This window comes from Phodopus roborovskii, unplaced genomic scaffold (assembly GCF_943737965.1).
Source record: "Phodopus roborovskii unplaced genomic scaffold, PHOROB, whole genome shotgun sequence".
Lineage (NCBI taxonomy): Eukaryota > Metazoa > Chordata > Mammalia > Rodentia > Cricetidae > Phodopus > Phodopus roborovskii.
In genome coordinates this window covers 56,741,495-56,759,771 of record NW_026126407.1, presented here as the reverse complement: position 1 = coordinate 56,759,771, position 18,277 = coordinate 56,741,495, and the positions used below count along the sequence as shown (strand labels likewise).

The window sequence follows — 18,277 nt, the reverse complement described above, 5'->3', positions numbered from 1 at the left end:
GTCTCCTGATGTCACTTATTTGGTGGGATTGACATCCTATGATCTGCCTGTACTACAACCTGTGCATTCCTCTACCTAACCTGTGCCTGGTGGAGGAATGCACGGTTAGGACCTCCAGTGAGAGACCCACATATACTGCAGGTTAAGAACCTACATTGTGTCCCCCAGGGAAGATGACAATGGCTGTCCATTCCAAGACTTGTAACTGTGAAAATGGGTTATGAATTAAGGAAACTTGTCTCAGGGGTCTGTCCCTTTCCTCACTGAGGTCATTTTTTCCCTACTCTTGCCTGTTGTGGAATATTAGTTTAAGATGTGTCACATTTGTTTATGCTGTGGAACATTTGTTTAATGGTACAAAGATGTGCTGCATTCTTTTATGTTGCATTTGTTTAACTCTGTGAAGCTGTGTTATACTGCCTGTCTAAAACACCTGACTGGTCTAATAAACAGCTGAATGGCCAATAGCTAGGCAGGAGAAAGGAAAGGTAGGGCTGGCAGGCAGAGAGAATAAATAGGAAGGGAAATCCAGGGAAGAGGGTGAGGCGTAAGGAAAAGAAAAAAGGAGAGGAGACACCAGGGGCAGCCACACAGACACACAGACACACAGCCAGCCATAGAGTAAGAAGGAAAATACGATATATAGAATAAAGAAAGGTAAAAAGCCCAGAGGCAAAACGTAGGTAAGGAGAAATGCGATAATTCAACTTAGAAAAGCTGGCTAAAAACAGCCAAGCTGAGGCCAGGCATTCATAAGTAAGAATAAGTCTCTGGGTAAGTATTTGGGAACTGGATGGTGGTCTCTCAAAGAGTAAAAAAACCAATTATATTACCCCTTCTTGGTGTCTCCTTGAGGGGGGAGGGTTGGATACTATCTATTGAGCATGAGGAGGGACCCTTTGAGGGTTGTGGGGGGATTAGGAGTCCTGGAAGATCCCTCAAAATAACCCCCCACAACATGACAAAGAGAAAGTTGTGGCCAGAGGGGAAATTCATTGTGGCTCCTTGGTGGTAGGACCTGTGTGAGTGACACTAGGCTGAGATAACAGCTGTTCTCAATTACAGAGCAGTATGTATTTCAGAATATTGCATAGCTGCCACCACCATACCATTTCTTCAGGGTCCTAGAAAGGGACACTGTGCTCATTCATGTGTGAATTAGTGTGTTCCCATGTCATATGCATGTGTGGTCAGAGAACAACCTTGGTTGTTGGTCTTCAGGCTTCATCCTATTTTGAGAGTTTCTGTGTTGATTTCTCTCTATACAGGCCAGCCCAAGCAGGCCTGAGAGTTCCTGGGAATTCCAGTGTCCCTGCCTGCCCTTATCCATAAGGATGACCGGACCTCAGACATTCCTGATGTGTCCTGCCTGCAGAGGGTTGTGAGCTGCTACACATGGGTGTTGGGAATAGAGCTCTGGTCCCTCTAAAGGAACAGCAAGTACTTTAACCTCTAAGACATCTCTCTAGCCCCTGCCTGCCATTCAAAAAAAAAATTCATGTTTATGACTAAAGAAGTGGTGTGTGGACAGACCACTGGCTAGTGAAGAACATAGTCTGTGATATTTGATATTTTATTTAAAGAACTATTTAAAGAATTGGTTTTTTAAAAACAAGCTTTTATATATAGTCCCAGGCTAGCCTCCCCATCCCATATGGCTTCTACCTCCCAAGGGTGGGCAACAGGTGTGCTCCACCACACCTGGCCTGTGAAGTGCTGGGGTCACACCCAGTGCTTGTGCATGCCAGGTGACCACTTTTGTCAACCAAGCTACACCCCCAACTCCTATTGCCATCCCGTAGCTGCTGCCGCTGTTTTCGCTCTATCTTACTTACATGTACTCTAACTGTGTGCTTTTGGGAGCTGGGACACCACAGTAAGAAACTGAAAGCTATGACCTCCCAGTGTCTCCCATTGCCATCCATGTGGCCATTGCTATCTGCCTCAGACAGGCTAGTGGTCCTTTTTAACGCCTGTCCAGGTTCTAGTCCTCCTAGTTTCTAAAAGGCAGCTGCTACAGGCTGCGGGCCTCCCATGGCTCAGGCTCTTCTATAGGCAGGCTGGCATCTGAAGGCACACAGCTCAGTAACCAACTCCTGAGGAAATGCCAGCATCTAGTTACCACTCATTGCCAAGCAACTGGCATGAGCCAGATCCCCATTTGTTTCACCACTATTTCTACTCTCCAGGAACATGCCTTGCCCAGTGGCCTGAGAACCATGTGCTGCTGGAATGACCCAAACTTTACTTTTAGGGAACTGTTATCGACACTGGGTGGGAAGACAGAACTCAGTCTCACTTCACTTCAAAGGTGAACTTGTTTCAAAGAGGACAAATGACATTTGGAATCAGATTGGGGGAAAGTCCTGGGTTCTTGGAGGGAGAAAACAGGACAGTGTCGTAACACATTTCAGGGGCTGGGATGTAGCTCAGGTGTGAAGTGCGTGGTTAACATGTGCAAGTCCCAAGTTTGATCCCTAGCACCACAAAGACCAGGTCTGGCAAGGCACACTTGTAATCTAGCACGAGTGGTGTAGTGAGGAGAATCAGAAGTTCAGGGACATCCCTGGCTAGACATTGAGGCCAGCCTGGGATACAGGCGACCTTATCACTTTGGGGAATGCTCAAGTGTGTGAACAGTACTGCTACCTGAGCTTTGAGCTGAACCACTCAGGAACAAACGCCCCACTGGTGGTGCCAAAGTGAGTTTAATGACCTTGTTCTTGTCTCTGCTTCGGGGCATCTCCTGGGTTCTCCTCAGGCACCCTCTGGCCACCTTCTTCCATCTGTTCTTCCGAGTGAGCGCCATCGTCACCTATGTGTGCTGTGACTGGTTCAGCAGGAGCTTCGTGGGCGGCTTTGTCACGGTGCTTCTCCTTCTGTCCTTTGACTTCTGGTCTGTGAAGGTAAAGCTCCCTCTCTAGGGACACTAGAGCTTTGCTCCCAGGTGGTGATGTGCGACCCAGGGGTGCTTTGGTTTAAACTCCATATTAAAGAGCCCCGAGGGACAGGCACAGCAGGAAAGGGTTCTTATTGACAAGCTTGGACCCCAGTACCATCCTTGGAATCCACGTGGTGCAAGGAGAGAAATGATCCCCACGAGTTGTCCTTTGACTTCTACAACTATGCTGGGGCACATTAGTGCCTTCCTTCTCCACACAAAATTATTTTTTAAAGTACTTTTAAGGATTATTGGGCTTATGTCACTGATAGAGAGCAAAAATGCTTCAGTAAGTGGCTTCCAGGACCAGTTGTCATAGGTGACAACTGGGGGTGATGATCCCATATGGCTTTGGATTTTGTACAATTTTCATGATATATACACACATATACAAACATATAATGTGCACATTATTTTGGGGCAGAGTCTTTGTGTTTTGAGACAAGTGTGTTACTATGTAACCCTGGCTAATTCCAACTCATAGAGATCTGCCCGTGTCTGCCTCCTGAGAACTGGGGTGCAAGGCATGCATTGCCCACCATATCTGGCCAGAATCCCCACTTTTCAATGTGAGTAGGGCTGATATAGTGGCAAACATCTTTAGAATGGGGTAGAAGGGCAGGGGGTAGGTGGGCAGAGGTGGGTGGATCGCTGAGTTTGAGGCCAGCCTGGTCTACAAAGTGAGTTCTGGGCCAACCAAGTGAGACCCTGCCTCAAAGGAGAAAAAGTAAGCTTAAAGATGAGAAGCCTGGAAAGCCCACTTGAGGAACAATTACAGTTCAACCTCCTTTTCCCCTTCCTTCCTTCCTTCCTTCCTTCCTTCCTTCCTTCCTTCCTTCCTTCCTCCCTCCCTCCCTTTCTTCCTTCCTTCCTTTCTTTCTTTCTTTCTTTCTTTCTTTCTTTCTGTATGAGCATATACACACATGCTATAATGTACATGTGGTCAGAGGGTAACTTCCCTCCACCATATGGGTCCTTGGGAATTGAACTTGGGTCATCAGGCTTGGCAGAAGCCTCTTCACCCACTGTCATCTGACCAGTCCTACGCCCTTCTCTTCATGCCTTCTGAAGTTCACAACCAGCATTAGTCACTCACCACTCAGGAAGTGAGGCAGGAGGCTTGAGAGTTCAAGGCTAGTCTGGGCTACCCAGGAAGACCACTAGAGAAACAATTAGCCATTTTGTTCCTTGTATGCTCACAGCCCCTTTGCCCACTTTTCTCAGAATGTAACTGGAAGACTCATGGTGGGTCTTCGATGGTGGAACCAGATAGATGAGGATGGAAAAAGCCACTGGATATTTGAAGCCAGAAAGGTATGCTCTGAGACAAGACTGTGTGAATTTTGCACAGGTTCGCTGAGTTTTGTGTGGGCTAGACCAGACACTGCCCTACACAAATCCTCTGTGCAGTTCTGTACAGTACAGTACAGTACACAAGCAAAAACAAGAGTCACTGCTTGGAAAAGTCTAACATCTGTCCCCCACCAGGTCTCTCCAAACCACGGGGCTGCCACTGAGGCAGAGGCACGCATCTTCTGGCTTGGCCTTATCATTTGCCCAGTGATCTGGACCCTCTTCTTCTTCAGCACCTTGTTCTCCTTAAAGCTGAAGTGGCTGGTAAGATGCACCCTGCTGTGCTGTGTGACAAACCAGGGGCTAGAAGTGGTCTGACTCAATGGTCACTCTAAGCTTGATGGAGATGGCCACATAACAGATACATTCACCATTTGAAGGGTATATTCTGGGGCTTCTGCCATTTTTGTGGGATTATATAATCATCATAACCAATCTCAGGATTTTTCTAAAGAGATTTTATTATAAATGTGTGTGTGTGTGTATCTGCATGTGATAATGTGCAGTAAGTGCAGGTGCCCTTGGCGGCCCAAAGGGGGCATGGCTTACCTAGGAGCTACAGCTACAAGCTGTTGTAAGCTGCTGACAGGAGTGCTGGGCACCAACCAAGCCCAGGTCTTCTATGAGAACAGCAAGTTCTCTTAGCTGCTGAGCCAGCTCTCCAGCCCATTTTAGAATTATTTTCCTACCCCCACCCCCCAAATCTATACTTTGTACATATTGCCCTCTATGCCATTTCCCTGCCCATGGTACCCACCTTCCTAGACTGGCCTGCATACAATTTTGTTCTTGTTCAAGGTGGCTCCTTTCACTTAGTGCACGTTCAGATCCAACCAGACTGTAGTGTTTATCAGTACACTGCTTCTTTGCATGGTTAAATAACATTCCATGGTATGAGTATACCACATTCTGTTTCATGCATTAGCAGATAGGGAATAATGTGGGTATGGAATTACTTTTTGTTTCTGAGGTACTGGGGAGGGAACCTGGGGCTGTGTGCATGCTAGCCAAGTTCTCCACGGAACTACATCTCAGCCCTCAGGAAGGCGTTTTAATTAAAAACTACGGTATTTCTTAACAGACCACCCTGCTTGATGGGAAGGCTGACTTTGCTCAGGCTTTACTTGGGAGGGCTGTCCATGCAACAGGGCCACTGTGATAGTAAAAGGGCTCCAGTTTGGCTTCTGCCTCCACCACACCAGCTCCATGGCTTTGGGCAGCTTCTGTCTTACAGCTTGTCTGCTCTGTGGTCCCAGCCTCTGGGTTGCTTAGGTGTCCATAAGTATTTGCTTGGGACAGTCTGCAGTCAATTCTCAGTGCGCACCCTCAGCAGGCTTCCCTTTGCTCTGCCCAATGCAGGCTCTTGTGATCACAGGGATTTCCCTCCAAGCCGCCAACCTCTACGGATACATCCTTTGTAAGATGGGAGGCGAGGGTGACATCAGCACAGTAGCAGCCAGCTTTCTGTCCCAGACGGTGTTTCAGACAGTGAGTGACCAAGTTCTTCTATGGATCCTTCCTCCATAGGGGAACCTGAGTGCAATTCCTAACCACTGTTTTCTGCTGTGTACATGTAAAATCTACCATGTTAACTACTTCCAATGTATAGTCCTAGCTTAGCATGATGGCGCAAACCTTTAATCTTCGTATTCTGAAAGCTGAGGCAGGTGGACCCCTGTAAGTTTGAGGCCAGCCCGGTCTACATGAGTTCTACCCCAACCAGGGCTACATATTGAGATCCTGTCTCAATAAGTAGGCAAATAAATAAAAAGCACACTATGTCCATTAGTCCTAGGGACAGCACTGTGCAAATGCCAGTCAAGCTCCAGAACCTTGTCACCTCCTCACTGTCCCTAGCTGCTGGCACCAACCATCCTGTCTGTAAAGGATTGACAGCTCCTATCAGCAGTCAGGATTTGACATTTTATGTCTACTGTTTAGTTTCAAATGATACTTACTTAAAACTATAGAATTGGGTGCTGGAGAGATGGCTCCGCAGTTCAGAACACACTTTTGCAGAGGACCCAGATTGGATTCCCAGTACCCACATGGTGGCTCAATCATCTCTAACTCTAGTTCCAGGGAATCTGACCACTTCTGATTTCCACAGGCACCAAACACACACATTAACACATGCATACATTCAGATAAAACACTCACATCCATACACTAAAGTAAACCTACAGAAATGGCCAGGGAGATGGCTTAGTGGATGTGTAACCCTGACAACCAAAATTCAATACCAAGAAGCCACAACAGTCAGATGTTGTGGCTTACATCTATAACTGCAGGACTCCTGAGGTAAGATAAAATGTAGACACATAAGTCCATGGGCAAATAGTCTGGAGTACACAGTGCAAACAGGTGAGAGACCCCACCTCAAAAACAAGGCAGAAAGAGAAAACTAACTCCCCAAAAGTTGTTCTCGGACTCTCACAGGTACATCATGGAATGCACATGCTTGCACACACACACATAAACAAAAAAACACCCCACAGACTTGAGGAAAAGTCAGGAAATATTTTTAAATATTTATTATTGTATGCATTGGTTTCACCTGCATGCATGTCTGTGTGTTGAGGGTGTCAGACAATTGTGAACTGCCATGTGGGTCCTGGGAATTGAACCCAGGTTCTCTAAAGAGCAGTCAGTGCTCCTAAGTGCTGAGCCACTCTCCAGCCCTGGAAATATTTCCTGAAGGGAAATAGTGCTTCATTGTGTGCAGTGGCCTGAACACTGCTGCCTATGGCAATGGGTCTCTCGAAGTGAGCTCTCTTTGCTGGGGCAGTCATGGTTCTTCTTGCCTTGCAGGCTTCCCCAGATGACTTTGAGAAGCCCAGGCTTGAAGGACGGGACATCCACCAGCATTAAGTGAGTGATGAATGCAGGCCAGACGCCTGGGCACTTGTGGGACACACGGCTCCTTAGCAGCTGTGCCCCAGGTCTAGGACTCTCCCCAGTCCTCCAAGCTGATCTGGAGCAAGTCCAAGCTGGAGACTCAAAGTGTAGAGCCTGCCCAGGACCCTTTGATCTTCAGAAAGGTCACATCTTCCCAACAGAGACCCCAGCACATTTTAAGAGACTGTGTATAAAGAGGAAGGAGGGCAGGAAGGACAGGGGAGGGGTTGCCCACCTTCTACTGTCACAGCACAGTGGTACAGAAATCTGGAATGACTTCCCTAGGCAGTTCTCAGTTCCTATGTCTTAGTCTCAGGTCATGAGGACAGTCACACCAGTCTCTCAAAAGAACCAGGAAATAGTTTGTTTGGGATCTCAGGGATTACTGATGCCCTGAGGGTATCCATCACCCTGTGGGTGACTTAAGGGGCTTTCCAGGGTTTTTTTTTTTTTTTTTTTTTTTTTTTTGATGGATCCCAGCCAAAGCATGATCCCAGAGCTGGAGACCCCATTGTGGGCTGAGACTGCTGTCACTTCCGTCCACCTGAGGGAGGCACGGGTCTACAAAGATGCCACAATCCTCCCCAGGTTTATAATCTGAGACAGAAACAGCTCCTGGGAGTCCTGTGCTCCAGAAGTTTGCCAGTCCCTTGGATTCCAGAAAGCAGGCTCTAGGGGCAGGTTCATGAGGACAGTTTTATTTTATGATGGATGGCACCTGTGTGCAGGGTCCTTGTACCTTTGATCTTCAGGAAGCAGGTGAATAGGAGATTAAAGTATTTTAAGGAAGTGACTTCAATCCTGTCAGCATCTGGCAGCCATGGACCCACCTGTTCCTCTCTGACCAATGTGGCTGGACCTGTGCCTGCAGGTTCTGTGGCTAGGAGCAGGTGGCACTTGGCTCTGTCTCCTTCAGGGATGGATGAGAACTACAGAACTCTTGGATCCCTAGAAAACAAGTAAGGAGTGAGATCTCTCCTGTCACCTCGGCAGGGACTAGGCCCACAGCTGCCATGGCTTGCTCTGGCTTACACAGTTAGGATTTCAGTCAGTTTGATTGGATTTGATGGCTTTGATTTCCCATGCTATGAAATTCACCCTCCCTGCTTCTCAAACTAAGAACTAGCTCACAACATGGACCCACGGAAAGAAGTCTCCCGAGGAGCCATGCTGGTCATTCAGTTGCCAGCACCCCTGCTGTCACAGTAACCTATTTCTGCCTACTTCACTCCTCTAGGTGACTCCCTTCCAGGAGATGTCCCAAACACTTACTGTGAATTATACTTCTGTAGGCTACTGTGGCTGGTGAATCTGGGGCTTCAACAAAGAAAGACTGTCCTTTGTCACAGCTCTTACCTTAAAGAGACAGAGAAAATGAGATGCTTGTGAAAGCTTCAATCTTTGTGCTTGCTGTGGCATGGCTGCCTAGGGCTCCCCACTCAAGGAGAGCAGAGCTGGGGAACACAACAGAGGCCTCAGCTGTGTCCCCACCCCCAGCAATCCCTACTTCTACTTTGCTGTGGCTGCAAGTTCGGTTGGGTAGCATATGGCAAATGCAGATTCCAGACCCAAAGAACTGTCCCTGCTGCTCTGGGTGGGCCTAGGAGTCTGCATTAGAGACCCCTAACCAGCAGTCCAGGAAAAAGAAAATTACGGAGAGGGAAATCAGTTAGGGCTTTCAACAAGGACCTCAAGGACTAAGAAAGGAAATGCCGGCAGAGTGAATGGTGTGTTTCTCCAGAAACACACATGTCAATGTGGAACACACACAGCCTCTCTTGCTTAGAACAGGCACACACCCTGCCTTCAGCTTTCTCCCCGTTATCATTTCATCTTTACGGTCACCCACACTGGGTGAATCAGTCACCCAGTGTACAGTAATCCTTCCTATATACACATGCACACATACACCATTATTCTGAGGACCGTAGGCGACCCAGGGGAGACACATCTCTTTGGCTGTGAAATTTCCTCATGCCCAGGTCCTCATGCAGCTACCTGGCATACACCAAGCCCTGATCAAACATCCAGCCCTGTCTTCCCTGACAAGAAAGGCCAGCTCCCACATCTGGGTGCACAGCCACCTGCAGGTGACCCAGTCTGGTCAGATTCTTCCCTCTCAGACCCAGGCACTGGGCACAGCTCCACCCAATGGTACTTACCCTCACACAAGCTCCACCCACAGTCTTACACAAGCTCCACCCACAGGCACTTACACTCACATAAGCTCTCCACTCTCTTATCTTGGACACTGCAATCTGTGGAAAAGCTGAACCCCTGCCTGTCTTCTCTTCCCTACACGAGCAGATATCCTGGGCAAGCCTGAGATGGAGATGTGTGTGCACCCCTTCCTCAGTTCTGAAGTTAGTGTGCACTGCAGTGGCACCAAAAGGGCTATCTCAGTGCCTATTAGTGGCCAAGGGCCTGCAGTCCCTGGGATGTGATGGAGATGGATCTGAGGCACCGGCCCCAGGCCTCACTGCTTCTCTCCTGTGGCTGCAGCCTCTAAGGAACTCTGTGGGTCCAGCTCTGACTCACACAGGCCCCTCAGACTCACCTATGAGTGGATCCAGTGGCACTCTGCCCAGAAGAGGGACCTTCAGGTCCTGGCACATGGCCTCTGCACCCCCGGTTGTTGGAGGGAAGATCTGAGACTCTTTCTGTGACATACAAAGAGGAGGAAGTTTTACTTCACTTCTGTATCTTAGGACACACTTGTTTTCAGACATTTTAAAACAGTGGTTTATTTTGGATGTCAAACTCCAAAGACTCTTCACTCTGACAGAAGAGGGTCTGATGGATCCCTCCCTTCCTGACACACTTGGGAAAGCTGAAACCTGGAGAACCATCCCTACTGTTTCCCCACTAGGACAAGGGTGTGCAGTAGGCCCGCCCCTGGGACCCTCACCTTGCACTTGGGGCAGATGAAGCCACTCATGTTCTCCACCACACCAATAATGGGCAGCTTCACCTTGTGGCAGAAGCTGATCTCTTTCCGGACATCCTGGAGGGCCACCTCCTGGCAAAGTTCACAGAGCAGTTATCCTACTGCCACAGGGCACTGAAAGACATGTGCGGACCAGGGGATGGCCATGACACGGGCACACCACCAGAGTGCTGGGGAGCACGACCATAGCTTGGTGCTTACCCACCTGAGGGGTGGTGAGGATCACTGCCCCATCAATGTGCGCCGCAGCCAGATACTGGACAACTGAGAGGTGCTCGTCAGATGTGCCGGGTGGGGTGTCCACGATGAGGTAGTCGACATCTCCCCAGTCTACATCACGGAGGAACTGCTTGATCATGCCTGGAAAGGAGCAAGGCTGGGTGTGTGCCCTCCTTCTGGCACACAGTCTACATGAGCATTCCTATACTCCATAGCAGGGGCCCTCAACAAGTGCTACTGTTGTACCCAGGGGGCAGGTGAAATCTGCAGGCAGGTTGGGTGGCCATTATGAGGTCAGGGTGCTAGTATCATATTATGTATGGAACACACATGTTGTCCCAACAGAGTCATGTAGCCAAAGTGTCAATAATGAGTTTGCCCCCAGCCATGCTTTCTGCATGACCTTGTTTCCCCCACACTGACTCAGCAAGGGGGTTTCACTTCACACTTCCCTCTTTGACACAAACTAGCCATGTGACAACACACTACAAATGACTCCCAGGTCCTACAAGTCTCTGTGAGCAGAAGAGCTCACAACAGGTACCAAAGTGTCTACACTAAAAACTGGCATTTCTCACACCAATCAGAGCACTCATATGCAGGAGATCCTGGGCTCCTTCCTCCATACCAAAGTAATAGCATTAAACACCATGGAGCCCATGTATGCAGTCTCCCTGACAGAAAGGATGCAAGCTGAACCAAGAATTTGAGCCAGAGGAGCAGAGTGACAAACCATTTTTCTTTGGTCCCCTCCAGATGACAGCATCATCAGGGCTGCTGAGCAGGAAACCCACAGACATCACCCCTAGATTGTCCTCCACGTACTGCAGAGGGAATGGGGATAATGGGGAGAAACATGTTTGCTTGTGGGAACAGGGACACAACACATCTACACAAATTACATGTGGGTACTTCCCAGGGAATTTGGTTAAAAAAAAAAAAATTCAGGATAAAGGTATCATGTGCCTCACACCTATGCTTGCTCTTTGCAGCTTTAGGTGGCCATGGTAAGATCTACAAGAGGCCATGTGTGGCTTGTGCCTCAACGACAAGTCAATGAAGCTAACACAATCACCATCTCCTCAGGTGTCCCAACTGGATGAGCAGAGACATCACAATCCAGTCTTGGAGGTGAGGTTTGACTGGGACACACTGTGGTATTCAGCTGCACAATGCCACTTCAGAGCCATGGAACCAGAGAGCACAGGTCCATCAGCCCCATTACAGACAAGGCCTGCCAGTCTTTGATCTTACCTGCATGCTTGGAGAACAGTCTCAGTAAACGTTCAAGTTGGACAATGTTTTTGCCAGCCCCACCCCCAATAGCACATCAGATATACCTGACTCACATGCCCTGCCTCCCCAGGAGGCTAACTTACCACTGGAGACCAGCCAGAGCCACTCTGGTGAACCTGTGGGAACACGACAATCATCCTTATCAATATGCACTCTGGTCATGTTGTCACTGATAGTGCGCAAAGAGAATGGTTTTATACGGTACCATCCACCACCCTGTACTGCACCACCCAATAAAATTACATTTATTTAGTGTGTGTATGCGCACATTTCATGACTGCACACACAGAGGTCAGAGGACAGACACTTCAGGACTCTTCTACGTGGATCCCAGGAATAGAATTCAGGTCATCAGGTCTGACAATACGCACTTTTATCCACTAGCCACTCAGTTCTTAATGGAGAGTTGAGAAATGAAGACCTTAATTGATACACACCCTCTATCCCTGTCTGTTCTTACCAAGGAACCAAAATTATTCAAATCAGGCACAACTCTGAGGTATTTAAAAAGAATGAGAGAAGTTGGCCAGCTGCTGCTTCTGTGGGTGCATGTAAGGCAGGCAGGTCGCTATGCACAGGAGCAGAAGGGACTCTACTACCAGTGACCGTACACACCTTTCAGCCCAGCACTTAGGAGGCAGTGGCCAGTGGATCTCTGTGAGTTCCAGGCCAGCCAGTGATACCCAGTGAGAGCTTGTCTAAAAGAAGAAAAAAGAAAAAAACCCCCAAACCCTGCCCTAGTCAATGGACTGAGCCCTTACTCCAGAATACTATCCACAGGGGCAAGGACCCAGTCATCAGAAAGTCCCATGGGGCCACCTCTTGACCTGGACCCCCAGGGGTGGACTCTTGTTGTTTATTATGAAACTAGGACTTAAGCAACTTCCACCTACACAGACTGTGCCTCTCCTCTTTCAGTTTTCAAAACAGGGTCCTGACAACCCCCTGGCCTGCTGAACTAAGTGATCCTCCTGGCTCACCCTCCCAAGTAACTGGGACCAGAGCTCATAGCACCATGAAGCTGCTGCTTCATAAAGCATGCCAGCACTGTAAACAGCTTATACCCAGGCTGGGGTGTGTGTGTGTGGTGCAAGGGCTCTAACCAGAGAAGAATCCTATTATTTTACTTCAACATGGGTAATGCTGCACACATATACATCATCAGATGCACACCTAAGGCCACGGCAGTGTAACCAAGACTAGCTTGGGTGACCTTCCCATTTACTGAGGCTGAAGGCTCCTGTTCTTGCCCCTCAGCTTGAATATTCCTCTAGCTCTCTGTACTGGGAAGCCAGCCCCTCTCCTGCTTTAGCCCCCTGTCCTCTGCCCTCCCCATGAGGATTTTTTGCCTTGCTTAACACTGGATGCTTAGAATAGAGAACCTAAAAGCATTGGCCCTGCTTCTGGGGTCCTTCCTGAATGAGGGCAGTCCTGAACAGACAGTCCTATTGCCACGTCACTCACTAGTCTCACAGTCAGGGTCTCGGTTCCCTAGAGGAGACCATGGCACTGAGATTTCCTAATTTGCAGTGCAGACACAAGCAAACCCTAGTCCAGAGTTACCACTTAGAGCTGAGCTCCCACCTCTCACTTCTGCATCCTGCTTGCTATTTCCCTCCCCCACCCAGGAAAGGCTCCAAAACCAATGCTTCTCTCATATGCGGATGCACTTCAAGTCTTGTCCCAAATCCCCAAATCCATAGCTGTTGAGGAGGGACAGCGAAGCTACTACTACTGCACATGGGTGCCCAAAGAGAACCAGGCAAGTTCTCTGACAGCCATCACCTGCTCTCCTTCCAAGCCCATGATCTTGGGAATCGACGGCCCACAGATATCAACGTCCAGAAGGGCGACCTGGGAATAAGAAGAGACAACATCACTGACTGCTAGACCCTTGAGATATGCACATCAAACAGGACTGGACACAGACTCAGACAACACATCAAAACAGATGGCTGAGCTTCAACTTTCTTATTGGAAAGGTGTAACAAGAACCTTCCAAGCCACTGACACAATATAACTCCTAGGCCAAGTCGCCTGCACAGTCCCCAGTAGCAGATCATCAAGCTACTCAGGATTTAGTCCACTCACTCAGCCTAGGAGTGTCCTGTGATTTCTGCATCACAGCAGATGGAGCAAAGATTCAGAGAGGTCCAGGACTTGTTCAATGAGTAAGGAACAGAGAGGAGACAAAGTAGATGTTTCAAATGCTAGTGCTATCAAGCCACAAAGGAAGCCTGAGGAGAAATTCTGGCTGACATTTAGGTAAGCCCCATTTCCCTGTGACCAAGTTGACAGCAAGCTTTCAAAAGAGCCTTGAAATAAGAAAGGAGATGCTGGAGAGATGGCTCAGCTACTGCGAGACCACGCTGCTCTTCAAAAGAGCCTGATTCATAGCACCCATGTGGAATGGCTCAAAACCATCGGTAACTCCAGTTCCAGGGAATCTGGTGTCCCCTTCTAACCTCTGCAGGTACTGCACTTGTACACATAACCCCAAACACATCTTTTTAATTTTATTTTATGTGTGTGGGTGTCTTACCTGTGTGTATCTATCTCTGTGCATCAAATTTACGCCTGGCCCATGCAGGCCATAAGAGGTTATCAGATCCCCTGAAACTGGACTTATAGATGGTTGTAAGTTGCTATACAGGTGCTAAGAATTGAACCCAGGTTAGTTCCCAATACCCACATTGGGCAACTCAGAATTGCCAGCAACTACAGCTCCATGTTACCTTTTCTGACCTCTCTAGGGACCTGCACTCACATGGCACTCACACAGATACATACACACAAACAAGAATGATCTTTAAAAATGTGAAAGGAATCTGGGAGGTTCTTGTTGGGGACTTAGGTAGTCTCAGAGAAGACTGTACCTAAGTCTGTCCCCACCCTTCTGACATCTGACCATGGCAGCATTTGCTGGTCTTGTGAAGGGCAGCCATTCATCTTGAGAACTGGTGGTCTGGAAACCAGAGGGCAGCACCTCTGGGGAACTTTGGAACTTGCCCCATGCTTTCTTCTGTCTTCCTTCTCCAATCCTACTTCCTCTACATGCTGGCTGGTGACCAAGGGGAACACAGAACTGCATCACTAAGATCCCTGTTTGCCTCCTGCGCCCTCTGCTGGCCTGGCACAAAAGTGCAGCAGAGGGACTGAAAGGTCTTGACAAGTGTATACTGACACACATTTGTTTGGAGGACAGGTGTGGGAACACAGCTCTCCATGCCTGTTACACAGCTGTCTAAGAATATTCCCAACAGTTCCAGAGCCAAGCTGAAGCTTATGCTGGCCAATACACGCCAATTTTTGTTGTTGTTAGGAGAGCTACTTCTCAGACAAATGCTCCACCACTGTGTTCCAGCCCCAACACTTTTGTGGAAAATGCAGATCTTGTGATCAAAAAGACTGCACTGAAGCAAAATGCAGATCTTGTGATCAAAAAGACTGCACTGAAGCAGGCAATGCAAATTTGACCTTCTGGTGGCAAGAACATTTAACCGGCCCTGGACTATGGGTTGGGTAGGTCACTCTGACAGCAATGAACATTAACTGGCTCTGGACTGTGGTTGGCTAGGTTGCTCTAACAACAATAAATATTTAACCCGCCTGGATTGTGATTGGGTAGGTCGTTCTAACAGCAATCATCCTCTGAATTTCAGTAGCAAAGTGTGGTGATGATGATGATGGCCATCAGAGACATTTCCAGGACACTGACTGTGTGGGAGGAGCAGTACTTACATTTTAACTACACCCTCTCACCCAGGCCTCTGAGCTCCAACTCACAAATGAGAAAAAGGAGGCAGAGAAAGCCTGGCAACCAGCTTGGACATCAGCAGTGATGTGGGCAGAGCTGGGATATGAAGCTGGGCTGCCCTTGGCTAGCACCACACACTTTATTAAAGCCACATCCCATCAGAGTACTAGGCATTTGAGTTAGTAGGTCTGTTTTGAGACAGGGTCTCACTCAGTAGCCAATTACAAATCTTCTTGCCCCAGGCTCCAAAATGCTGGCATTTACAAGCATGTGTCATATGGCCTATCTGTACCCTGAGATGAATGACCTAGAGCAGAGTCATTTCTAGAAGAAGCAAACAGAAAATGTTTTCTGCTCAATGGACAAAAACAAGAATATATAGGTGCTTGTGTTACTTGAGACATGACCATTTAAATATCTAAATACCATTCTCAGTTCACAGGAGATGAACCAAAGTACAAGTCAGGATCTGGATTTGAAGAAAACAAAAGGATCTTTATAAGGGGCAGGTGTAAAAGGTGTAACATAACAACCAGAAGGCCAAGAGGCATGTTCCTAGCTGTCCTCTGAGCTAGAGAACCCATCTTAGCAGTGGCCAGGCAGCTCCTCATTCTCTCTGCAGGTCAACACAGTCAGAGAGGTTGGTTCCCTGGAGACTAAGAATTGTTCCTTAAAGCCACCAGGGACCTCTGACACAAGAGCACCTCCCAGCACAGCCCAGGGTCCCACCTGTGTGTCTCCGTCCTCTGCCAGGCCATGGGCAAGGTGGGCACTGAACGTGCTTTTCCCAACGCCACCTTTCCCAGATAGCACCAAGATTCTGTGTTTCACCGTCTTCATTTTTTCTTTGATTTCCTCCACAGCTGCAAAGAAGCAGTTGAGGTGATGACATCCCTGCCTTGGTTCTGAGTGTCCTTCTTACAAAGGGTTGTTTCTAAGTCTCCTTGAGAGATATCACTTCAGCAAAATAAATTCTAAGAGGAAAATATGGCTACTATCATACCAGAATTTGTCTTGTTGGATTTACGTGTTGCTTCATCTACTAGAACATGGGCTCCCAGGAGGGTAGGGTATTCAAACTCCCATTTCCTGAACAGAAAACCTTGCAGATAGTAAAGTTTTACAGCCCAGGGACATCTGTCAACATCTGCAGAAATTCTTTGGATCTCACAAGGAGGGGACTACTAGTGGCATGTAGGATGATTCTAAGTGTCTTAAGTACAGAACAGCCCCAATAACAAGGAATGAACAACCTCAAATGTCACTAATGCTAAGGAAGAGAAATCCCGACAGACAGGCTCAATTAAATACCCATCCCAATAACTCACTGTGCTTCCAACGTCTCATCTTTTTCAAATCCTTAAAAACTACATTGTGGGGTAACTATTCTGCATGATGAAGGCAATCAGAAATGTTGTTGCTCAAGGCCAGTTTGCAGATGACCCAATAATCAGCCCCAGAGCCTTCCCCCAGCTTCCTGTTTTCCAAGCACCTTCTTGGTAGGGTCCCAGTCCTGTCAGCCTGGAGCTGGTCCAGCTCGGCACTTAATCCCTGAAGGGTTTATCTGTTTGCTCCAAGTCTCTCCCACTTTGATGTCATTCTCCCAGCCATCTCTCCCAACTGGGTTAATGACCATTCCTTTCTGCTGAGTACTGGACACACTCCTTAAAAGAAATGGTTCTTGTCCCTACAGGAGCTGGAGCTTCAGTGATCTGAGAAAGACATGTGCCAGCACTCAGGCCTGGAAAGACCTCAACATTGTATCCACTCTCCCCTCTGTGCTTGCCCTGGTGCGTACTGAGGTCAGAGACTGTCACTCAAGCACTTGCCCTGTACTATATCACATTTTTCTATTCTATCCCTTTAAAGTCCTATCGAGTTACTGGATTTTTTATTTGTTTTGTGTTTGTGAGACAGGATCTCATCTATGCCCAGGCTGGCCTCTAACTCGCTATATAATCAAGGATGACTCTGAACTCCGATCCTCTTCCAAAAGTGAAAACCTCTTAAGTGCTAAGATTACAAGCATGTAATGTTCATTCCTTTATACAGGGTCTCATCGTGTAGCCCAGGCTAGCTACCCCCAGAGTGCCAGGGGGACAGACCTGAGACACCAAGCTGACTTAAACGCCACTTTGGTTCCGACTGCCACAGGTCAGATTTTCCTCCGTTATTTGATCTTTAAAGCCGACCCTCGCTTCTCAAACTCCGCCTACTAGGCTAAGCCTCTCAACTACAGACAACACTGCCTACTAGCCGCTGTCATTCTTCTTCAAGTCCCGCCCCTTCCACTTCCTGATCAGCCGGCGGCTTCCTCACCCGGGTCCGGTGCGGCGCCGGCGCCCGACGCGCACAGCCTCTGGTTGGGGCATCCCTGGCACGAGGCTCCTCGGCCCGCCTGGGCGCTGTCGGCTCCGGGGCAGCCTGCGCGGAGACAAGGGCACAGTCAGAGTGACTCGGTCCCGACCCGCCACCCATGTGTCCTTCGCCAGCTCACCGTGGGGCGCTTCCTCCATGCTGCCTCTTTACCCGGGCTGCGCTCGCCGGAACTCCAAGGGCGTGTTTCCGTCTCACGGGTCCAATCTGACCCTCTGGCTGCGAGAAGGGTCTCGCCAGATTAGGACTGCGCACGCGCAAAACCCAGTGCCTAGTGGGTGGGGCTCCGATCTAGGTTCTCTCCAAAACCAAGCTGAGTGTAAAGACCCTTGCTGAGCAAATCTGACGGCCTCCGTCCGCTTCCCAGAACTCACAGGGCGGAGAGGATGGACTCTTGAAAGTGGTCCTCTGACACACACATACACATATGCAGAGTAATAAGTGCTTTTTATTCCCCATGACCTCAGTCTCAGACTAGCATACTACTAGT

The 18,277-nt window shown here is 48.5% G+C and overlaps 2 protein-coding genes across 2 annotated transcripts in view; one reads left to right on the top strand and one right to left on the bottom strand.

The window, feature by feature from the left end:
* Positions 1-7,319, top strand: part of Tvp23a (trans-golgi network vesicle protein 23 homolog A) — a 31,006-nt gene extending 23,687 nt beyond the window's left edge. Inside the window, exons 3-7 of the mRNA XM_051181448.1 lie at positions 2,762-2,906; positions 4,166-4,255; positions 4,430-4,558; positions 5,654-5,782; positions 7,106-7,319. Coding sequence (XP_051037405.1) covers positions 2,762-2,906; positions 4,166-4,255; positions 4,430-4,558; positions 5,654-5,782; positions 7,106-7,165 — 553 coding nt within the window. The 3' untranslated portion in view covers positions 7,166-7,319. The remainder of the gene's footprint in view (positions 1-2,761; positions 2,907-4,165; positions 4,256-4,429; positions 4,559-5,653; positions 5,783-7,105) is intronic.
* A 555-nt stretch (positions 7,320-7,874) lies between these two features.
* On the bottom strand, positions 7,875-17,983 carry Nubp1 (NUBP iron-sulfur cluster assembly factor 1, cytosolic). The gene is made up of 11 exons (XM_051181432.1): positions 17,909-17,983; positions 17,731-17,835; positions 16,141-16,274; positions 13,440-13,508; positions 11,738-11,770; positions 11,092-11,182; positions 10,345-10,499; positions 10,101-10,211; positions 9,750-9,852; positions 8,465-8,548; positions 7,875-8,140 (listed from the first exon to the last, which is right to left on the bottom strand). The coding sequence occupies exons 1-11, from the start codon at positions 17,925-17,927 to the stop codon at positions 8,073-8,075; spliced, it is 972 nt and encodes a 323-aa protein (XP_051037389.1). The 5' UTR covers positions 17,928-17,983; the 3' UTR covers positions 7,875-8,072.
* Positions 17,984-18,277: the final 294 nt, after the last annotated feature.

Coding starts and splice junctions, on each gene's coding strand:
- Nubp1 (XM_051181432.1), bottom strand. Junction 16,275..17,730: donor CGGCGCCGCACCGGACCCGG/GTGAGGAAGCCG, acceptor GCTTCTTTGCAG/CTGTGGAGGAAATCAAAGAA. Junction 10,500..11,091: donor GAGGGGACCAAAGAAAAATG/GTTTGTCACTCT, acceptor GCTCCTTTCCAG/GCATGATCAAGCAGTTCCTC.